Below are 24063 nucleotides of genomic sequence, written 5' to 3'. Positions count from 1 at the left end.
CGGTATGACAAACTAAGCAGAAAATCTAAGTTCTAGTGGAAAATGGAGTTCAAAAACTGTTTTTGATTAGTCGTGATGAAGTATGTCAAAATCATTAAAATCGCTTTTAGCTTTTTTCTTAAAGTAGCACTATGGAAATACTCCATAGACTTGCTACGTCATATTATAATATTATATAATGTAACTGCGGGAAAAAAAAATATATATATTCTTTCACTAATATTTTCAACTGGAGTATGTTTTGTATGTATTGTTTGTCGAATGTAGGATTATGAAAAGTGTGTGTTGTGTTTAAATATTTCATTTTTTAAAATTATATTTTCTTTACATTTATATATAATATTTGACTTTTAGTATGTAATTTAATTTTAAATTAAATTTTTACATAATTTTTTAGCTTTTCATTATTTATTTAAATATTTAATTTTCTTCTTTTTGGGATTTTTAGAGTAGTTCTGTTTACTGGTTTCATAACTTTTTAGTTGATTCTCACTAACAAATATAATCTTGCTTAGTCTAATTGCTACACTTGCGTGAAATATGCTACAAATAATGAAACTCCAAGGTACCATTGCAAGACTGGAATTGAGTATGAGAGAGAGACGCCTCCTCCTTGCATGGTTTCGTTGTCATCCGTTAATGAGTCTGCATCATGCTTGATTGGCGATTTCGAATCGCTGCGATAGTTGCTGTGGTCAGGTGCTGTAATTAAAGATACATTATTTATATGTAAATTCGTAATAAGCTGCTTACTAAATAATCAATAAGGGATAAGCTATTGATGTATACATAACAGATATATTTGCTATTAAATATCTTTGCCATTTTAAATAGTTAGTAATGTTTTGTATAGTTTCAATGGAATATAAATCAAATGAATTCTAAATATGCTGAATCTATCTCTATTATATTAGACCACACTATGACCTTTTTATAAAGGAATCAAATATAAGAATATTACTAAAATATATTTTTTTTAAAGATCAGAACTGGTTCCCACAAACAGCAACATATTAAATAATTTCAAAACATTTAATATTCAATTTTTTGACTACAAATGACCACCAATAATTTTGTTTAATCAACTTCGATTAAAAAGTTATTTCAAAAATTTAGTGGTAGCGAGTCAATTTCCCTGCTACTTCTCTCATTTAAAGTACGACATCAATTGATCATCATTTGACCACAATTGACCAGCAAGCACTTTGATCGACCGCTCGGTTGACAAGCCAGTTTGATATATTAGTTGCAACCACAGAGTTGTCGCTCTACAATTCATTTTTTGGAATAAGTTTTCAACCTAGGGTGATCAAGAATGATTATTGCTAGTCTTCTGTGATCACTTGAATGCAATTTTTTTTGTTTTTTGAGAGATACCATACGTAGTGACATCATCTGTTACTAATAGGAGTAGGATCTGTTACTAATAAATTAGTTTTCAAGATTTCGTATGCTTAAAAAGCTATAGATTATCTCATAGAATGCTTAAATGCATGTTCGATGTTTCTGAGGTTACGAGAGACAAAATGTCACCTAAAGCCAATTATGCCAAATATTTCAATTTCAGATTATATTACATTATTTACCAATTCTTGGTTTATGTAATTCGACGTTTCGATATCAAACATTTGTAAATTTTTTAATGAAAACATTGTCATGACTACGCACCGCGCCATATGCACCGCATGCTACGTCATCCTATACTTTACAGTCTATTCTAGAGAAATATAGAACGTAGTTTTGTTTCAGACGAAATCTGATTCATATGTTTTGCAATGCATATTTAAGCAAACTTTGGTGTTCCTACAAAATTATTTCTGGGAACTGATTTTTGGTCAAATATACTAAGTCAGCGTTTGCATTATTCGTTACAATCGCAAAAATTAATTTTGTATTTTAGTGCTAAGTCAGTCTTAAGATTAATTTAATATAGTACCATGCTACAGTAGGACGATTGACATCCTCAGGGACCTCAAGATTGATCCGGTCAAAAAATACATAAAGGATGGAGCCCTGAAAATATTTACGAAAGTTGACAGACTTACCAACACCGCATTATCGAATCTCAGAATGGTTACAGGCTCCTGGAAGAGGTCAATTATTGCTTAGTCTGATGCAGTGATAAGCAATAATCCAGTCAAGGCATAGGGAGGGGCTTTAAAGAAACCTCGCACTTAATAGAGAGTAAAAGTGCTCAAGTGCATTGACTCAACTAGTTCAACTAGTTCAACTAATAATTGCAATTTAATAATAGTATAGTATAGTGAGTTAAATGCCTCCCCCTAACATGTTAGGTTCTCAAATAATTCCGTGAAGCACCGTTTACTCATCATTAATAACACTTATATTCATTTTAATAAACATATTTAACATATTTAAAGATTTATTTCATCTGTCACTTTAACTGATCCTTTTTAGCAATTCAAGAAACTTAAGATCGCATATTATTAAACTTAAAAAAATAAAAGCTTAAAGCCAAGCGAAATTTACATCGCATTCTTATAGCGCCCTTTCACTTCTGTCTTTCATACCTACACAAAATGCTTTCGTGAATAGGGATTTTGATCAAATGAGGAGGAAGTAGTTGCCATACAGGAGCGGAGGGTCAAGAAAGACTACAAGAAGACTTTGATGAATTCCATATTAGCTTATTAACCTTGTATACATGCATCGCACATATCGAAGCTAAAACACTTCTGAGAATAAGAACGTCCTAACAAGTTTTATTTTTATGCAGAACTTGAATTATTACTACGTATGAGTGACGTATTAGGAACCTGATAATTTAATTTTTTTTATTACTTCGTACAACAATACCACACTGGAAATATTTATTTTCTAAGTAAAAATTATTGGTCAATTCGAATCAAAAAAAATAAAATAAAAAAAAAATTTAATGATATATTTGTTTTTATTTCTTACTAAAAAATCATATGTATATGTTTGAGGTGAGGTGTGGGATAAATTAATTTTTTTAAAAATATTTATAAAGACACCACTATCCTGAATATTTTGAATTTAAAAATAAAATATAAGAATACTAGCAGACCCGGTGAACGTAGTTTCCCCTTGTAATTAATTTCCCTGCTCCGCTGAGTAATAATATTTGTTGCTCTCTCTATATCTGTGTAGATAAGGAGAATGTCAGATTTATCTATGAAAGAAGCAATCCATGTTTAGAATTTAATCGCTTAGTTTTAAGGATAAAGCCTAAACAATGTCAATAGCGTTTGTTTTATTTATGTTAAAATTATAACTAAAATTGAATATTTCAATAGCATATGTTACGCCTAAAAACTATATAAATATGATCTGAGAGTATCAGAGTAGTTTAGTCATTAAAAAGTTATAAAGTAACGAACAGGTGAAGAAACGATTTTATATATACAGAAGAAGATTTGTAGTATATTCCTTGAAAATTTATTTAATGAAGATATACCACGCACATTTTAAGCTTATGAAATCGACATTACTCTCAATGGAACAAAAGTTGCGCATATATAAAACTGTCATTAGACCGGTTCTTACCTACGGCTGTGAAACATGGGTCCTTAAATGCAGCGACAACAACCTGCTCCTGAGATTCGAAAGAAAAATACTCAGGAAAATATATGACCCGGTGTGCATAGAAGACGGCACATATCGTATACGGTATAACGACGAATTAAATGTCTTGAACGAAGGCCGAAGTATATCAATATACATAAAAGCCCAAAGATTGAGCTGGTATGGACACGTCCTACGAATGAGTAACGAAAGAATGACTAAGAAAATTTTCGAGACAAAGCCAGAGGGGAGTAGAAAAAGATGACGACCGCCACGAAGATGGTTACAAGATGTAGATGATGACGTACGAACGATGAGAATAACACAACACAGAAAGAAAGCGAAATGCAGAGAAGAATATAGGCGTATTGTAGTCCATCCTGGACTGTGATGCCAAAATGATGTAATGATACCACGCACACACATATTTCGATGTGTTTTGCAGGAGAAAAAATGGATTTTAAAAAATTTTAAAAATTAATGACATCCTGAAAATTTTGACTTCTTAGTAATATTTAATAATGTATATAAATAATATATAAAAAATGAAAATTTTTGAGATTCATTTGGAGAAAAAAATGGTTTTGAAATTTAATATTTAATATTAGTGCTTAAATATGGACAATCTTGCTTGTTGAAATTATTTTAAAAAGGTTCAATCAATTATCTCAAAAACACAATAAATTTTGAGTTTATGTTATTTATAGAACCTGAGATATGGCCGTTTAAAAATGTTTCAACAATGCCAATTCTCAAAACTCCGTGGGTCAAAAAATTTCAAAATTTTTTTCCGAGATATAGGTCGTCTTATTTTATGAAAGGAACTCATAAAAAAAAATTTCAGTCAAATCGGGTGTGAGGAAGTCATCTTTTGCTAAAATCCGTCCGATTTGTTAAAGAATGATCCTTATCGTATGAAAACGAATTGCGTATATATAGAGAATATATAAGAGTGTGTATATTCCATAAATCAGACAAGAGAATTTGTTTTGATTTAGCTTACAGAGTTCGCAGTAGGAACTTTAAAATTTATTTATTATTTATTATTTATTATTTCGTAAATTGTTTATACAAAAGTAATTTCATAAATCACATAATTCACACTTTTAAACCTTGAAGTTGTTGCAGAGAAAGTTCAAATGTCGATAAACATAGCCACATAGCCACATAGCTATATGGGAGTGATACGTAGGTACACACTTACACATTTTTGCTGATATGTGAATCCATAGAAGTTTTTATTAGTAACTTTTTTGTGTGTTGTGTATTTTTATGTGTAATTTGCAGCTATTTTTCTGTGCTGTCGAAAACGCGCCACACAACAGTCACATCAAAACTTTAAAAAACACTTTTGGGAACTGCAATAAACACATCTTCAGAACTGATATAAACCGCCAACACACACACGCGGTCGCGGTCTCGGTCGCGCTCCGTTCCGCTGCGGCTCAGGCACAAAAATAAGCAGATACTCGAATTTACTATAGCTCAACGACACAGAAAAGCGCTATCGTCGTGGTGGATACGAAAAACAACTGCAATGGTTGCAAATTGCTGCTCGTTGCCAGTTGCTAGTTGCCAGTTGCTAGTTGCCAGTTGCCAGTTACCAGTTGCCGGTTGGTTGTTGGTTGTAACTTTTGTTACTGACTGCCTCTATTTGTAGCATTAGTTTCGCATAGCTATTGTAACCAGAAAGAGTTGTCAAAATTGTTCTGTAATTTTTTTCCTTCAACCCTTCGGCAATAGCTAGAGCACCGTGACTCTACCTCCGCCATGCCTCGACGCGCTAGTGCGTATAGAAAGCAGAAAAGCATATATGCGAAAATAAAAAGTGAGAACCGTTACAATAAATATTGAGGTTATCTGTGCGAGTAGCATAAAAGCCATTACTTTTTTATATAAATTTTGGCAAGAGCGTGGCGCTTCCACTTGCTCCCACATAAAATCACAGATTCAATACGAAATCACAAAACAAAAAAGTTACAAATTATTAACAATATAAAAATAGTATAAAAAATAAAACATAATGTACATATTGCAGGGGGGTTGGGCAGCGGGAAAGTGTTAAACACACTTTCAACGTAACATCGGAGTTCGGGAACACACCAATGTTCATGTCCATGTCATCATGGCAAACTGAAACAAAATTCCAAATTGCTTCTGCTGCCATTTTGCTTTAGTTTCTGCATCTTTTGTGTTGCCTTCGGAACAACGTCTCTTATGATAGTCACGGATGGGAGTGACGAGGGCACAACTCCACTTACGCACAGTAGTTCCACTTTTTAAATTTATGCTTTTCACATAACACCAATCGAAATCATTAAATGTGAAAGTGAAAAAGTTGCGAATATAAAAAATAAAAAACAGACCATATGGACAGATGGAGGGACGTGCAGTGGACCAGATGGACAAACCAACTAAATGACAAACGCAAGGTTCTATACAAAAAGTACGTTTAGGCTATAAAATATTTTTCTATGCTTTGAAGAATCCTGAACATAGCATTGATATCAGCTGTATTAAAGGTGTGAGTGCTACTCACACTGTAGTAACAGATGATATACCATATTTAAACCAGATTAGACATATTTATTATTCTTCATATTTCTTCTGAAAGAAACAAAAACCCATAACGACTGTTATTGCTGTATTTAATAGTTTTAGTGAGATTTTTGAATTTTCTGTATTAAATCCAGCTTCTTAGACACCACAAAATGATTACAAGTAATCTATTAATAGACCAAAAATCTAAATACTTTTTTGGTTCTTAAAACCAATCACATCACTTGACTTTGTATTGACCTGTATATATTTATAAACAAGTTTTCAAAAAACTCGGCTTCACTAAAAACCTCGAAGGGTTTTTTTTCAAATAGTCAGTTATAGCCCAAGTTTATATTTTAATGGACTCCTTGAAATATGTATGTATATAAACGTTTTTTGGTTTTAAGTCTATATTTAATAAATATGTTATGTACAGGTATATATATTTTCATTCATTATACATATATCATATATTAAAATATATAAATATATATTCTTGAATGTGTATTAAATGCGGGGTTATCTATCAAACACACTTCTGATTAAGATTACAATCAAAATTTTTAGATATATTGTTTCGACATTTTAATTAGGTGTGAAATGCAAACACTATTTACACGGGACATCTCACAAACTGGATCTTTTTGAGGAACTATAGTTCTTGACTTGCCGGCATATACCTGGCAATAGTTCGGTCATAACTCCACAAATGTTTGTTTTCAAAGTGTCGACAGTTTTGGGATTATTTGCATAAACATGTTTTTTTGAGTAATTCTACAAAAAAGATTGAGTGGTGACAAATTGCATGATCTTAGTGGTCAGATGGCCAATTTTCATCATACAACATATGAAATCACACATCCAGAGTATTTTTCCTGTAACATAACAAAGCCTTAACAGCACATATTGTGTACCTTGTGCCATCGTTTTGTTGAAGCCACGAAATATTTATCTATATATCTTCAATATTGTGTGGGCCTGCCACATCTCCATATAAAATGCCGCATCATACAGTGACTCCGAGTATCTTGGTAAATTTTAATTTAGTCAAAATATTTTCCATCGTAAGCTATTCATCATTTTAACTATCTTTCTGGCAGTTTATGGATTCCATGAAAACACAGCTGATGGTGGTCTTTTGGTGCGATCCATTCGTCGTGCCATTTCATGGTAGAGTTTCTTACTTTCCACCATTTATCTATATCTATTGCTTACCTATTCTATTCTTACCTATATTTGTATTTTCACCTTATCTTGTGGAATGTCGTACTGCAAAATCACTTCACATTGTTTTTTGAGTGACATCGGATGTTATTTCTGCAATGCATAGTTGAAGTTTATCTCTGCCGGAAGTGTTATTTAAAAAATATGTTTAGTACAAAAATTACACCACCGCTTGGAAAATCTAATAAACACCCAATAGATGCAATCACCCTTGACTGGTTACTTATGAATTTATAGTCCCATTCGCCACTTAAGAAAATTGCATGCGAAAAATCGTCAATATTTTTGTGTCAGGTTTTCATAATTTTAACATGTTCAGCGGTTGCTGAACATACGGATGGTCATATGGTTTGAATATGAATGGTTTTCATATTATTAGTTGGCAAATCTTAAGTGTCTTTTTTTTATTTTTTGACACAAAAATAGTGTTATCAAGTTAGAACCATAAAATTTATAACATAACCCTACATAATTAAAAATATTTATTTTTTTATCTCAAAAAGTACACTTTTAAGTACTTAGTACTCTTTTTTCCAGCTTCAATATCCGGTTTACTTGCACCAGGAATAACTCAATGAAATATAATATAGTTTCGTTACATTGAATGACATATTTTTTTTATATATTTTATTAAAACTTTCTGCACTGAAAGCTTGATGTACTGAAGGGCATCCCCGTTCACTGAAGGGCTGACAGTGGGTGTACAGTGGGAGTAGCGACGCAGTATGCACATATGAACTATTGTTTTTATTTGATTATTGACATGAGGATATTATTACGGTTTCATGTCATAATATTTGTTTGAAGTGTGCAAAAAGTACAATTGGTCCTGACTGTTGTCGTTAGGTGTTTTTGCCGATCCGCATAACCATTTTATTGCTTTGTGAAAATATTTTCAAAATTGTTGCAGATTTTTAGGCGTTTAGCTAACTTTATTTATGTTGCATACTGTTTTAGGGCGTTTAATAATACAGTTATTTTGTTTCATTTTGTATTTTGTTTGGATTTGTTACGCTTTAATTTAATTACACGGCAAGCATTGAGCGACTATTTTGTAATTATACTATTCGGTGAGATTGAATGTCAAAGGATTTACTTTGTGGTTATAAAAATTGAGTATTCTTTTTTATTTTTAGAATAAATGGGTTAAACCTTGGTAATTGTTGTTTAAAGAAATCATTTCACTCGTCTAAAACTTGAAAATATATTTGCGAGTATTGTTGTTATCACTTGGAATATACATTCAGCAGTACTTCGGCAATATTTAAGGATACTTCGGCAATATTTCATAGCATCGGTTAATAGATAGGTCTACTTAAATTAATCTTTGGCAACTGATTTGAAGAGAGGTTCGGTAATGTGCGTCACAAATCAACGAAAGTACTTTCGTAAAAGAACAATATTGTTTGCTCTAAGTATGTTAGATGTATACAAGCCAAGAATGATGATTTCGTTAGCCTCAGTTCTAAGCGGACAAGTCAAATAATCACTATTTGAAATAAATGTCAAAAACAAGTTCAAGCAACAGTTTTTCAATTAAGTTCACATAAATGTTTCAGAAAAATATTTTATACTGCTTTTAACCTCACCCAATAGAACATCTTGTGTTACTTTATAATGTTATTCAGGGTGCTTTTTTTTAAAGTAGTGGTTCTTCTAATGGTTCTTCGTCATGCTCATATTCATTCATTTGTAATTTAATTACGACACTGAACAAGATTCCACATCCGAGAACGATGACCGGTGAATAATTTGACAATTGTCGTTTATGTATTTACGTTTACGTAAAGTTAGTTGCCAGTTCGAAAAAATAAAAATTAAAAATCCTTTTTGTGCACTTAATTTAATGCAAACAAAATCGCACCTTGACTTGAACAATATTTTTACAGCTCTATTAACTTTTGTTGTCCGGTGAACAAAATGCAAATCCAAGCAACAGAATCAGCATAGGAATTTGTTCCACCGCATCTGCAGAGGTTACACAAAGAACCGTGACAATGGCACTAAGCGTGACACTGGCACTTCGGCAACTTAGCTAAGGATTTTTTGTCGCCGGTACGAGCACAGGGCCTTCACTGCCACTGTTGATTCTCTTTACTCCAGTGGCATTTCCATTGTGAAAGGCACTCATTGCAGAAGGAAAAAATTTACTTTACGCAAAAGTATTAAAAAATAAATTCATTTTCACTTTTACAGCTCATGAAATGCTAATTTAACAATTATTAATGCAAAAAATGCTGCGTATACGCCAGAGTAAGCTACTGTCACAGGGAGCCCAGCAGGGTCCATTGTGCTTAGTTGAGTCAGAGTCATTAAAATGGTATCAAGTGCTTCGGTTAGATATAAAATTATAATTAAAATATAATGAATTTGAAATATTGAATGAAATTAAATTACTTTTCGCAATTATGGAAATTCCAGCAAATCTCGGGCAATATTGAGCGAACAAAGAGGGAATGAAGTTAAATTACAAAGGACCCTATTTACTTCAACGAAAAGAAAATATTAGTTTTTAAAAAATGAAAATTATTTAAATATATACAAAGTATTAACCTAATAAACTGAACCTTTTGGAAATTGTAAGAGAGAGTGGATATCGATGAGTTATAGTGCTCAACAGAACATTGACATATTCACGGATTGTCAAAAAAGATTACAATTTCTTTAATGAATATAAATTATGCGAATATATGTTTTTAATTGGCACTATACTCCACTATACTATACTCCGACATTGGTCCGATATAAATGATCATGACTCTATAAATTTCCATTTTCATTTCTTTTCTAAGAAATACAAACGATTTCATTTGTCAATGAGATAAACTGAATCTAATTTTCGGAAGACATTTTGAATGCCAAAGAGCTTTATTTTCTCTTAATTGTATATTTTTAAAGAGCATGGTTTCGACGAAAGAAAATTGATTAAACGAGAATGATAAAGTGGAAGCTTTAGGCATTTCATTAATCACGGTTTCTCACTGTGAACTTAGACCGTATTCACCGATAATGCAACAAGAGCATATTCGAATATGAATGTTCGAGCAAACCCTTTTTCAGTAGTTTAACAAGATTTAAGATAAGAAACATTTAAGAAGCTACAAAGTAGAGTAAACCCGGCTATTTGGCTCCGATTAAGTTCGTGTTCAGATACCGGTCAAGAAAGTGTTATCCCTCGTGTTTTTTGCTAATCATGAGTAATTAAGCTCGTAGATTATTGTAATATTTTGAAACAAATGGAATTAAAAATTTGAAAGTAAAGACTTGGTTTACAGAAGAACTAATCCATTTTTTTTTCATTGTCCACACATCTTATCCACAATAGATCAGTAAATCATGAGTAAGTACGAAATTATTGCACCAATCAGACTATTTGAAGATTTGAATCTTTCTAACTTTCGACCTCATAAAGTTTTTTCAGTTGTATTTTGTAGATTTTGTGAAAAACCACATATGAGATCCTTAAATTGGAGATTCGTTGGAATAAGAGTATTCAGTTTGAGATAAAAAATTTTCGTAAACTTTTTTTCTTCCAATTATAAAGGAAACTACATTAATCGAGAATTCTACTTCTGTAAAGGTTTTCCAGAGAGACTGTCAAGTGAACTCATTTTCCAACGTAAACTTGAAGATTCTTAATCGTATTAAAACTATGAAGGCCAGAAGAATTGGAAGTCATTTCTGAATGCTTGTTATTTTGCCACTGATTTCGATTTGGTTTTATGTGGAAGCCCTTACAACGATGTTGCATCTTTTCATCACCTCTTTTTGCAATGATTTGTTGCAATGAACCGAACATATCGAATTGTTATCAATGCCGGCACAATTTTTTCCAAGTGCTTTTTTTTGACTGCTCCGCCGCTCGCATTGGGATTCCGTTTCCGCTTCCTCTTTAATGTATCATATTTTTCGCTAGTTAAATTTTCCAATTTTAAATTTCCAAATAAAGAAAATATGTACACAACCACATGAAAACAAAGAAAAATCGAATATCAGTCCTTTTTTATATTTGATTTTGTTTCTGGTGCTTCCGCGCGCCTTAATTCAAATAGTGTCACTGGATGGAAGCGGAAATAGGTGAAAACGCTGGCTTGTAGCAAATGAATCGACGCTGTGAAATTTCAGACAAATTGCTCTCAAGCGTTTTAATATCCTTGTCATCCTTGCTGTTTTTTGAAGAACGCTATTTTTAGTGGCAGTCCATGTAGGACAATGTTTGTCGCAGTGTTATTTCGTGTTGATGTGTGCTTGTGTATTAGACATTGTAACCTGCATCAGCTTTAGAACAATGTTTTCGTTTATGGTTTTCATCCAGCAGTAACGGCAGCAATTGCAGCAATTGCAGCAATTGCAGCAACTGCACCAACTGCACCAACAGCAGCAGTAATCGCAATAGAAACAACAACGCTAATAACAACAACAGCGGCAGTAACTGCAACAGCTTGAGTTGCAGTTACATGACAGAAATAACCACGTTCTCGCCCAGCGGTGTTCCCGTACGGCATGTAAACGTAGATTTATTGCTGAGTACACACACACAAGCGCAAAATTTTGTATAAATTACACACGAATATAAACGAATTACACACACAAAGCATACACGAGTCCATGAGCGAAACATAAGCAAACATGCAACATACGTGGCAATTTGTTGTAGTCCTTTACGTCCTTTTTCAGATATTGGCATATGTGGCAACACCAATAGCACCAGCAGCAACACCAACACCAACACCAATACCAACATCAATAGCAATAGCAAGAGCAGTGCATATGCAAAATTTTTGTTGACTGTGGCATTATGTGCCAGCCTAACATGGCACGGTACGCCACGGCATGGTACAGAACAGCACAGCACATGAGGACATGTCGAGCATGTTTTGCATGCACAGATGCACAAATGCACAAATGCACAATGCATGCGGTGTCTATGACTATGACGATGACGATGACGATGACGACTCATAGACTATCAAACTATTAGCCAGTAAGTTGTTCTCTTCATCTGTCCGTTTGTCCGTTTTTCCGTCTGTCCATTCATCCTTGATGTTTGCTGTTGGACCCGCTTGCATGCGCAAAGTCGGCGAAACAATTTTGTTTTAGATTTTCATCAGCAGTTTTGCCTGTCAACGAGTAGATTTACTATTAATCGATAGAATACAGTGGCGAACATTTAACTAAAGTGATCAAATTGTAAAAGGATATGAGTGCGGAAATGACACTTTGGCTTTGATATCGGTTTGCAAATATACAAGCGTCGCTTGTCTGCTCGGACCAAACAATATGCAATGGAAAAAATCGTTGAAAGATATTTTTTAGTTAGCAAAGACTTTGCATACCTAAAATATCATACATGAAAATAATTTTGAACATATGCATTGGCTTTGCATATTTTTATATTTTTATATTTTTGTATTTTATGAAAATTTATTTTTCATTTGCTCTTTTTCATTAGAAAATTGCTGTAGTACTTCGCATATTTTTTGCATTTATCTCCGCTTATAAGTTACTCATCGGCCCAAAATAGCTCCAGTTAACCCAGTCGGTAGATTATGCAGCTTCCCTATGCAGTACATTGCGCATTATTTAACTTAATTCCACATACAGCATGCTTAATGCAGCATGGAATATTGATGTCTTGACTGAGTGAAGTGTAACGTACATTACTGTTACTTTCCCATCCTACTCCACTCTGCAAAATTCAATGAAAAACTGAAGGTAACCGCAACTCAAAGTAGTGCAAAACTAATATTCGTAAAAGAATTTAAAATTTTTATGTTATATTTACGCAGTAGGTATTATAGGATCTGGATGACGAGTGGCTTACACAACATAAATAATTAATGGATTACTAAGTATATTTACTAAGCCAATATTCAGCGTAGTGAAAAATGTTTCAGCTTTAACGTACGAGTATGTTCGTTGTCGAACAACATGGACCAGTTACTTGGGGCAACTAAAACATAAACGAAGTGATAATAATCACTGATGATGACTACGAGAAACCGAAATTTTTTAATTTAATGTAGACAAAAAAGTGATTATTTACTAATTTGTTCTGATCAATAATCTTGTTCTGATGGCTGTCTTGTTTTCATGTTGGTGGGTTGGTTACAGGAAAAGCTCAACAGATATATTTTTATTTCCTTTAATTAGCGATTATTCTCCGTTCTACTACCACTTCTGTCGCAATATTCATTCTGCTCAATTTGGTGATTTTAGATGACAGATCTGAAGAACTGTCAAGAAAATCTATTTCTAGATTCTGATTTTTGAGCGTAAAACGGAAACTAAATAAACGTACAGAAAATTAAATTAGATTAGATTAGATAAGTAGTGGCATTTTAGTGATAAAAATCGAACATTTCTCGAAAGGTTTATTTCACTTAAGATGAAGGATTACCCTTTATTGAAAGCAATGGAATAACTTAGAATGCTAATACAAAATGACCCACCACTTAAAAAACGTGTGACGTAGTAAAGATCTAATGAAAAATGAGCCACCGCCCAAAAAACTTGACGAGTCTTGGAGCAACGACAAAGTAAAAGGTTGCATTTTTTTTAACCAAATCTAAATCCAAAAGATATTTAATCTAATATTGAGTCTAGAAAGAGGCTTGTTAAAAGTCCTATTGCATTACATTTGGATAATGTCGAGGAGATAATTCGGATCTTCACAAAGCTTTTAATGCTGAACAGAAATGACATCTGGCTTGTCACAGTGGTTTTCACTAGACATTGTTGAGTAAATAAGCATCTATCGAACCTAGGCATTACAAGAGACGATAGCTGCAGATTTCGTTGCGGAAAAGAGGGAACAGCAGAACACATTCTGTGACACTGTGATAGTCTCGCCAGATTCAGACTTTGGTACTTATCTACTGCCAAAGGACATAATGGCGTTCTAAACTGCTACTCGTCTATGGTACTAAAGTGGATGTGTCGTCACAATAATCCCCAAAGGATGCAGTGACGTGGTGACCAGTTTACAACCCGTTTAAAATCTATTTATCTATCTAAAATAACTATGATGTTTTTATATCAGGATAATTTTTGTACTGGCCAGAACTTGTCAAGGAAGCGTACTTCTGCCGTTTCTTCACGTAGTTCACATAGCTGGCACTCCAGAATTCTTAAACCATGTGGTTGTTGGAACACTGAAATTCTGAGTGAACACAGTGACCACAAGAGTGCATCTCGAAGCCCTTCAGCTTATTTTATTCTTTTGGAAAAATGATTTGCAAAGTTAAGCAACAAAGTCATTGAAAGAAAAAGTGTATAACTCACTTTTAAGATACACAAGGAAACATTCCTTACCGTTAAGTTGAATAACATTAAGTCTTCAGGTTAAAGCGAAAAGCCTTATTGCCTTATTGTAATGACGGCATGAATTCCTATAATTTTGATTAAAATTCTTTTTTTTTTTATAATAACTTTTCTCGTGTCGTTGACTTGTTCCTGTAGATTTCCTGCAGCGATGATTTGTTTAATGTATAATTAAGATACAAATATAGATTATGAAATGACACAATTTTGGTTCTTTCGGAAGAAGACTCAGAAATAGAGCTCAAAATACTTAGATTGCCTAAAAGCACTCATATCCTGCCTATTGTTTCTAACAAATTTACGTAGAGATCATGCCCTATTAGGTGCCATTAGAAACCAATATATATATATATGCGTGACCTACGACCTGCCAACGTTAACGCTGTAAATGTGTTGAATTTTAAAAAATAATGCTTTTTTACCCATGATACTTCATTTTCAATATTTATTGAAATATTGAAATATTTATGTATTGTACTGCGTGTTCATATGGAAATTGTTACTGTCATCCGTTCATATCCTTGATTCGTCTAAGAAGATTAATATTCGTCCTGTTTGCCACAGAGTTGCAGCGTATCTCATTTTTTAAAACTTGACTGAAGTGAGCGCTGCGGGACTTCAAGAAATTCGAACAAAACTATTAAGCCTACATTTCTTAATGCATCCTTCCAAGATATCCCTACTGTGGCACGAAATAAGCAATTCTCTATGAACATTTTAAAAATTGATAAAACATTTACTAAATTCATTTATTTTGTTTATGTATTTTTTATTCCTTAAATAAAGCAGCAACTTTTGTTGCCATTTCGACGAAGCCTGAGGGAATACACTTAACCAAATACCAAATACCAAATACCGAATATTTTTTATTTGCTTAAAATATCCTTTTTACATATAAATATATATATTTTTTTATATTTGTTTCAACAAATTGCATGTCCTTAAGTCATATTTTTATTCCTTTCACTTTTGACTTTTATTTCCTTTTTCTGCTTTGCTTTTGCTTTGTGTACTTCTTTTATGGCGCTTACTTTTCAACTTATAATAAAAAAATATTGTTCTTTTCCTGGCGTTCTCCTTACCGCTTACCGATACACTTTAACTGGAAAATTCGCTCATAATAAGTTGAGCTCCTCTCGGTTGACTCAATATTTGATATATCCTTTAATCCAGCTAAAGTCGTTATCTTGGCAATAAACATAAAATAAATGGCCAAATATTTATATCTGCTACGTCATGTGGAATGCGGCGTTCGACATGTGGCAGGCGGCAGGCGGCAAGCGGGAGGCGGCAAGCAGCAAACGGCATGCGGGTCATATGTGCAGCAGACAATACCAGAGAGCAGAGCACACCAGCAATACCAGGGTCCGTGAGGCGGGGGGTGGTAGTTAGGGCGTGTTGGGGTTTTGTCACCTAAGTGGTGGTTAAAAGGCATGAAATTGTTATGACATATTCTTAATCATGTGAATGGAAGCAGTAAGGACATGTGTGAAATATGCTATGTTTTTATTTTTTGGCAGCGCTCCTTGTTAGCATTTCCCTCCTGTCTGTCATTTTGAAAGACATTTACACGTACTTGTGCGTATATTGAATAAATAAAAAAATGGTTTATCGGTTTTATTGAGCATTTTAGTACAACTATAAGTTTATTTAAGGGTTTAGTGTAAGGACTTGTAGGAATACTGTAGGAATTTGAAAGCGAATGTTTGAAGTATTGAACAATAAGAGTTGAATTATAAAGTCGCCCTTGGCTGGTGTTTCCCTTTAAGTGGAAAGTTCACTTGGCTTGTAATTGCAATGTGTGGAGCAAGGACAAGCAGAGAATAAGTACAGATATTTCGAAACTCATAGGGATGCTTTCATTATAGAGATGATATAATATTTTTTTGAAAGAAAACTTCTATAGTGCTAAGTAATGCTTAAGTAAAAGGATTATATGACAATGCACAATCATGTATTTTATCGAAGAAATCAGTTTTTCAAACTACGCCATCACGGTTTTATAAATAAATTGTGATATAAATAACTTATAATGAATTCGGAATGCGAATTAAATTAATTTGAATTAAAAATTTAAATTTAATCCCCTTTCTACAAGACTATCTATGTTGTGTTTCCGAAAGTAGACGTATATAAAACATACTTGCAATTATGATTGGGATCAAAGTGGTCATTAAGCTTGAAACACAACATATTCCACAAGATATCCGATATCCGTTAGTACTGGTTCCGTTTGAGGTAAATTTCGATGACTAGTTAGCACATAGCTGGTAATAGGTCGACCATAAATTGACGAATGTTTGTTTTAGAATCGTAAAAAAATTGGGGATTATCAGTATAAATATGATTCTTAAACGGTACAGAAAAAGTACGTTGATGAGAAATCGCATAAACGTGGTCGCTAATTGATCATATATTTCTAAAACTTGAAACCATGTTAAGGGAATATTTGTTGCTGAAACAGTACTGGCAACTCAGCACAACTTACTTTATTTTGATCAAGGAACAATATAGAGATATATTGTAAGTACAATGGCGCATGGGAGTTGCAAGACTTTTTTCTACATATTAAGCAAAAAACCAAATTAATATTTTTGATCTAGTAATGAATTTAGTGCAGTAACTGCATTCACATTACTTGAACTACTCGTCAGACTGCATCAGTATTTTGACATATCGTGTATGAACTAATAGAGGCCTAATAGAGTCTTTACAAAAATATCACAACAGACCTCATTTTGATATGGCTATGGAATATGGTTCAGGAAAATAAATTTTAAAATTAAATCATTTCCACAGCATGTTAGGTTCATTCGTTTATAAGCGTACATTAGTGTAAAAATCTAAGCTTTGTTGAGATTTTATTAAATTATTTTCTTTCTAACACTCTCTCATCTTTTTCGAAAATTTTATTTTTCACTGATAATGTACTTATAAAAAAACGAAAATATTTCTGTCTTTGGTATTAAAAGTCATTTCACCTTAATTTATATACAGACCGAAAATTGACAAAGCATGATACAGCATTTACAGATAAAAACAATAAAAATCAGTGAATATTCTTATGTTTCTCTTTTTGTATGGATTAAATCCATACAATCAGCAGAGTAACACCAAAATGACATGTTGAAATCTCTAAAATCCAGTAAGAAAGAAAATATTCTATACTGAATTGAAACTACGGAGACTTGTTTACAGAAACACCCACGGTTATACACAGCATTCGAAAATCGGTATGAAACAATAACGGGACCATAGAAGCTGGAATAGAGAATTCAAAACATACGAGTACAAGTGAAAAGCCTTTATATATTGATTGGAGTTAGGAAACAAGAAACTCATAAATTGGTTTACTAGTACTTTCAATAATCAAATCCATAATACTTTATGCTACACCAAGAAGAACAACAAGTTATTTCCAGTTTTCGACGCGTCAACTGTAGATGAGACTGCTATTTGTTTCAGGGCATCATAGATAATCATAGTTTAATGGAAAGGTTAATAAATATCAGTTATTTAGAAATGCGTCCTGTGATATTAGTAAGCATACATATACTGATGAGGCTTCCCTTTTGTCTGATAAAAAAAGAGGCAACAAAATTTTTAGTTGAGTAATTCCTAATAAGAAATGGAACCAATAATTTTTGGTGCAATATCATCCTCTTAACCTGAGCAATATAAGGCTACTACGAGTATAAAAAGTCTTTGATTTTTATCAAGATATCAGTTTGAGTTTTAAATTATACGAAAAAAAGATAAGGAAAGAAAATTTTTACCTAAAGAGAAGTTTGTTGGATCCGACGCCTTTTTGGTGTTTGGAAATAAAGCTCATTGAATTATTAATGATATCATCTTTTGGTGTTGACAGCAGCATAATACTAATATAACACCTATTTACTTAGTAATCTAATGCAATGACAACTCTAACTCGATTGACTATTGCCAATATGGGCAATTTACATTTTTTTAATAGAACTACATTTCTTTACCCCTCCTTCTTACGCTGCGTAAATTCCTTCCCAAGTTATTCCACTTTTTCACTGCTCATTCGTTAACACGCAAATCGGAAAAGATATAACAAATTGCCTTTTCTTATGGATTAATTTAGACTTCAAGAAGCACTTGCGACCATGGCAGTTTTAGGAGGAACAATAACGACAAAAGCATGCTTTTCCGTTTTATGAATATGCAAGTGTGAAATTACTGAGATACATAGATATCCACATCTGTCCTGGCATATTCCCACTATTAAACACGTAATATATATAGTCATGCCACTTTATGTAGATGTAGATGTGTTTGATAGGAATTCGCTGCAAAATTACATTTTGAACTATAAGGCACTGGGTGTGCGCAGCTATCGATTGCCTTAATGCATTCATTCAGCGGATGGCGTTGATTTCTCTTGAGTAAATCTATAATTCACACTTCACCAGCCGATATAAAAACTGCGAGTACCTTAAAAAAAGAGCGGAAAATCACAATTCAACGCAGGACAATGCAGCAAAAAATCCGAAATTGTGTGAAAATGCAGTCGAATTTGAATTTGAACCGTTGATGGAGAAAAACTTGAGGAAAATCGAAGTTTGTGTAGTGAATGCAAAGAAAAATTTTAAGCATTCACTGTGTGAAAACCAAGGATGAAGGAATTTATTGGCATAATCGTTTGTCAGATTGACAATATTAGAATTAAATTTTTTTCCCTTCCAAAGTGAAATTCGTAGATTTTTCAACAAAAAAAGCAACAAAAAACGGAAGTGACATTTGTTCAATGGCACTCCCTCTCTGTACCTTAAAAGGAGGATGGGCGTATTGGGTGAAAAGAATAAGACGATATGATGAAATTTAATAAAATTGACATATTTTGAAAATGTGTTTTAGGTTTGTCGGAAATATTAAAAAAATTAACATTCCAAGTAGGACCAATAGAATAAAAATTTACTTGGAATGGTCGCTTGATTGCAAGCTGCGAATAAACAGCTGCTAGGAGTAAAATTAAGGGATTTTGATAGTTTTTGAGAAATTGATAGAAGTAAAATTCGGTTATTGGAATTATTTTAATTCTATTGAATTATTAATGTGAATAAAATTAAATCTCAGATGGTCCCTTTTTATTTTCTGATGGTGTTAAATAATTAGCAAAATAAGTTTGAAAATAAAAATTGCAATTTTTTATTGTCCGTTAAATAATATTATAATATAAATATCAAGGTTTAATTCCCAACACTTGCAATCCAAAAATTATACATGCGTATATGACAACTAAACCAATATATATTTTCAAGAACCACTGATGATAACTTCAGGTGACTTGTATTCTGCAAATATATTTGAGGAAAATCTACATATTGTCAAACTCTACGGTCACTTTCTGTGAGGCGGAGTCGGAGACAACACTTCTTCAATCTCCAATTTAATTTTCTAATTAAGAGTTTTATATCTAATGACGAGAAATCTATTTGGTGATATTCGAAACAGATGGATGGCTAGCTCAAAGCTTCATTTGATTAGAAAATACTTTGGATCTGAAAATTTTCTTAGTGGATATAAATCTTTTAATTAGAATTTGAGATAAATTTCCTGAAATACATTTGCAGAATGTAAGTGACCACATTTATTCAAATATGTTTGTTGAATGTGCGTGACCTAAGATTTATCAAAGCACGGCAAGATCAAAGTAATATATAATAAATTGCAAAGAAGGATGTTTGGTGACACTGATTCGATTTTTCATAATTTTCAATATAAAAAAGGGGATACATTTTCTACTTAAAATGAATTTCTTGTCACAGAGCACAAAAATCTTAATTACAATATAAAGTACAAAGTGAAATTTCACTTACTAGACACTGACTAGGCTGGCTAACGTTTTGAACTATTACTACTTTTTTCAGTAGCTCAACTATAAGGGTGGACTTTGGTGTTGCCACACTGTCACATTTTAATAATAATAAGAGCATTTCTTTCCTGTATTTTATGGAGCTTGTACATTTGTTGATTGATGATAAAACTGACATTAAGAGACAGTTTTAGCTGTTCTTGTCTTGCTGTTTCCTGTATTTTTCATTTTCCATTTCCAATTATTGAACTTCGAAGTCGGATAACTGAAGAATAAGGCTAGATTTTACAGGCCCAAATATAGAAATTTACTTTGATAGTTGCGGTTTAAATAAAAATAATGATAGAATGTTAATTCGATAATAATTTTGCTTGTCGTAGACCAAATTATGGGAGGTTCTGGTAGGTCGACAGCGCCCAAAATACGGACATGAAAAACAAAGCTTATCTCAAAAACCATACGCAAAAAAAATTTTGGAAAAATTTTGTTTTAATATCATAACTGGTTTTAAAAATTTCAAATTTCGATCATTTAATTTTGATTCTTCCACTCTGTGATACGTCTAGGAAACTTTAATCTGCATATAAAAAACGTTGAATCCATGAATTAAATTAATTTTATAAGGCAACTGTAAATAATTGAAACTTTCAAAGAAATGAAAATTGAAACTCTCATGACACAAAACTTGAAACTTTTTAAAATTTTTAAAAATTCAATTTCAAAGAAATGTTATAATAAATCTAGAGGAACTATAAAATACATAAATATTGTATTATTTACTATGAGTATTCCTCATATGGAACAGACTATACCGGTATTGTGAATGGGAAATAAGTACACATCCGCTCTTCATCTGCACACCGGTTTTGATTTCTTTATATTTATCGATGGCTTTCTTTCCATGAAATACTTTTTAATAGACAAGTATTGTTGTCTCCGTAAACGTATAAACTAATAATAAAGGAATAAACTTACTTTGATGATGGTCCCTCCCCGTTGAATGGTCCTGCGAGTTCCATAAGCTCGATGTAGCGCCAACAAATACATTATTCAGTGATGATGGCGGAATTTCCGCTTTTGACTTTGTACGATGCACTTTATTGTTAAAACGTTGTTCTATAAAAACACAATAAATAAAAAAGTTAGATAAAAATATTTACAAAATATAAAAACTCACACGGAAAATAAGAAAACAGCAGAAATTTTATAATAGAAATGAAATAAAGTTTATTGAATAAACAGAAAAAATACAAGAATCCAAAAATATAAAAAAAAATAAAAAAATTGGTGTTAAAAAAAACATGCGAAGGGCTCGAAATTATACAAAAATGGAAAAGATGAATAAATTTTATTCCGAACACTGGGAATTGAATGGTACAAAAAGTTACCTTTGTTGTATTTGACAATGACCATTGGCACCGTGTTCAGGGCGACCGTGGGTGCAACTGTTGTGACGGTCGTTGTTTGTGGTATATCTGGAAATACAGCAAAAAAATCATACTTCAGAAAAAAATGCAAACGAACTTTAATCGAATGCAAGCACAAATGCTCTGCTTTTAACGAGAAATTGAAAAAATTCAAAGAGAATATGGAAGCCGAAAAGAGTTTCAGTGTTTTGGATGATTTTGACTAGGAATTCAAGGAATAAATTGACAGGCATATGTGTGTGTCTGTGGAGTCCTTTCGCCATCAGTCCTCTTCTTATACTCGAGACCGTTTAAAATTCAAGAGCAGAATACAGTTTAACAGAAGCAAACAGTTTAAAAACAAAGTAATGATATTTATAAGAAGCCTCAATCGTCCAGGAACTATTTTTACTACTTTTACTACTTCTATGGTGTGTCATAAGAAGAGCACTATATAATTTCATATAAAGTACAATATATTTGCAGAGATTCTTTATAAAATTGCATTCAAAAAAGTAAGTAAAAGATATGCATAACAGATCTCTAAAAAAGTCTCTCAAAAGTTAAATTTCAATTCGTTGAACTTGTGTTTCCAAATAGAGCTGTAGTTTATAAGCTCGTTCTAATTTAAAGCGCGGCAAATGCTTTGGTTAGTGTTGCTAATTAAATAACAAAAAAAAGTTATATAAAACCTGGAACTTGAGAACTGAAAGTTTGTGCAGCCTTGGCTACTTGTGAATAAACACGATTAGTTATCGCTTCTAATTTGACAGGCACGAGTTCTAGCCCTGGCACTTGCAGTCCAAACAAATTATAATCGGACTATAAACTAATTTAAAAAAAATATTCGATTATTTCCTAACACCACTGATGATGAGTAATTGGTCAGCCAAATTTCAATAAATTAAAATAAATTTTTGTCCTTGTCCTTTCTTTGCTATTCGAATCCGTCTAGACAGTATCTTTTCGTCATAAACACGCACCACTATCGGCAGGAAAGAAATTAGCATTGCAATATATTTCGTTTGAAGTCACATTTTGTCAAACAAATGTTATGGGACATGTTATGGATGACTTTTGAAAAACTTTCAAAATGTGTACAGCACCAGGTGTTGCAGACCAAAGCCAATTGATTTTATTTCCATTAATATCATAAGAAAATTGCACTCTATTTCCAGCAAAAACTTTATCGATAAACTCGGCGAACCATTCAAACGATACGAATACTTAGGAATTCTCACGTGAATTTCGGTATGATGAGTTAATAACACCATATCCATTCCAAAAAAGGTAACTAATTAAAGACCTATATCACCCTGAAATTGGAATAAAACCAATTTCAATTGATAAATGAAATCAGAATTAGTTAAAATAATAAGGATGATATTTTGAACGCTGTAGTAGTTACCGGTTTCATGACATGGCACCTCACAGGCAGACAGCACATGACTACTGTGGGTTTCATCTCTGCTCTGGCATGACAATCCACTTTTAAGGATATCAGCTACACAGACGAAATCTCGTATGTTATTATAAAAATTAGATTACGTTTGTTGGGTTATGATATTCTGAATATTAGGAATGCTTTTTACCTCACTCTAATTTGATTCCAGATAATTATTTTCACGTGTTTGCCTAAATAGACAGCCATCTGAATTAAGTGAAGCAAAGAATACTTTTGAACACTAACACAACACAATGGAGTTTACTTTAATTGTAACATAACATATTGTAATTCCAATAACAATGTTATTTGGAAAGTGTGAATATCACACAGAGAAAGAGAAGAAAACTGACCCAATTAAAAATTAAAAAAAACAAAAGTTCAAGAAAAGAACTCCTTAAAAACAGTGAAGAAAAATCTAAAAATCCCTAAAACCTACCAGGCAAATGCACAGAACTCGAAGCAGTAGTAAAATCGATCTGGTTTTGTGCGCTATATGTTTGTCTAGTGATAGATATGATGATTTAGTATAACATGTCCTTACGAATAGAATAACATAAGTTTTGATATAGATTTGAAAGCGCATTGGAAACACACTTCTATAACAAAAGCCCTGTGAATAACCTCCTCCAGAGTCGTTTTCCAAAAGCAATTTTCTAAGGTTTCTTATCAGTATGTTTCCTAGTTAAATGGTTTTCTATGTGGTAACGAGGATAATTAAAATGAACACCACAATTTGT

At 32.7% G+C, this 24063-nt stretch overlaps 1 protein-coding gene across 1 annotated transcript in view; it reads right to left on the bottom strand.

Annotated features, from left to right (window-relative positions):
• Nucleotides 1-448: 448 nt before the first annotated feature.
• The window catches only part of LOC119687972 (neurotrimin), a 114901-nt gene continuing 91286 nt past the window's right edge, over nucleotides 449-24063 (bottom strand). Inside the window, exons 8-10 of the mRNA XM_038102544.1 lie at nucleotides 21862-21948; nucleotides 21449-21589; nucleotides 449-702 (exon numbers count right to left, since the gene is read on the bottom strand). Coding sequence (XP_037958472.1) covers nucleotides 524-702; nucleotides 21449-21589; nucleotides 21862-21948 — 407 coding nt within the window. The 3' untranslated portion in view covers nucleotides 449-523. The remainder of the gene's footprint in view (nucleotides 703-21448; nucleotides 21590-21861; nucleotides 21949-24063) is intronic.

This window comes from Teleopsis dalmanni, chromosome X (assembly GCF_002237135.1).
Source record: "Teleopsis dalmanni isolate 2A chromosome X, ASM223713v2, whole genome shotgun sequence".
Classification (NCBI taxonomy): domain Eukaryota; kingdom Metazoa; phylum Arthropoda; class Insecta; order Diptera; family Diopsidae; genus Teleopsis; species Teleopsis dalmanni.
Note: the sequence above shows the minus strand (reverse complement) of the source record. Positions and strands in the feature narration are given on the sequence as shown.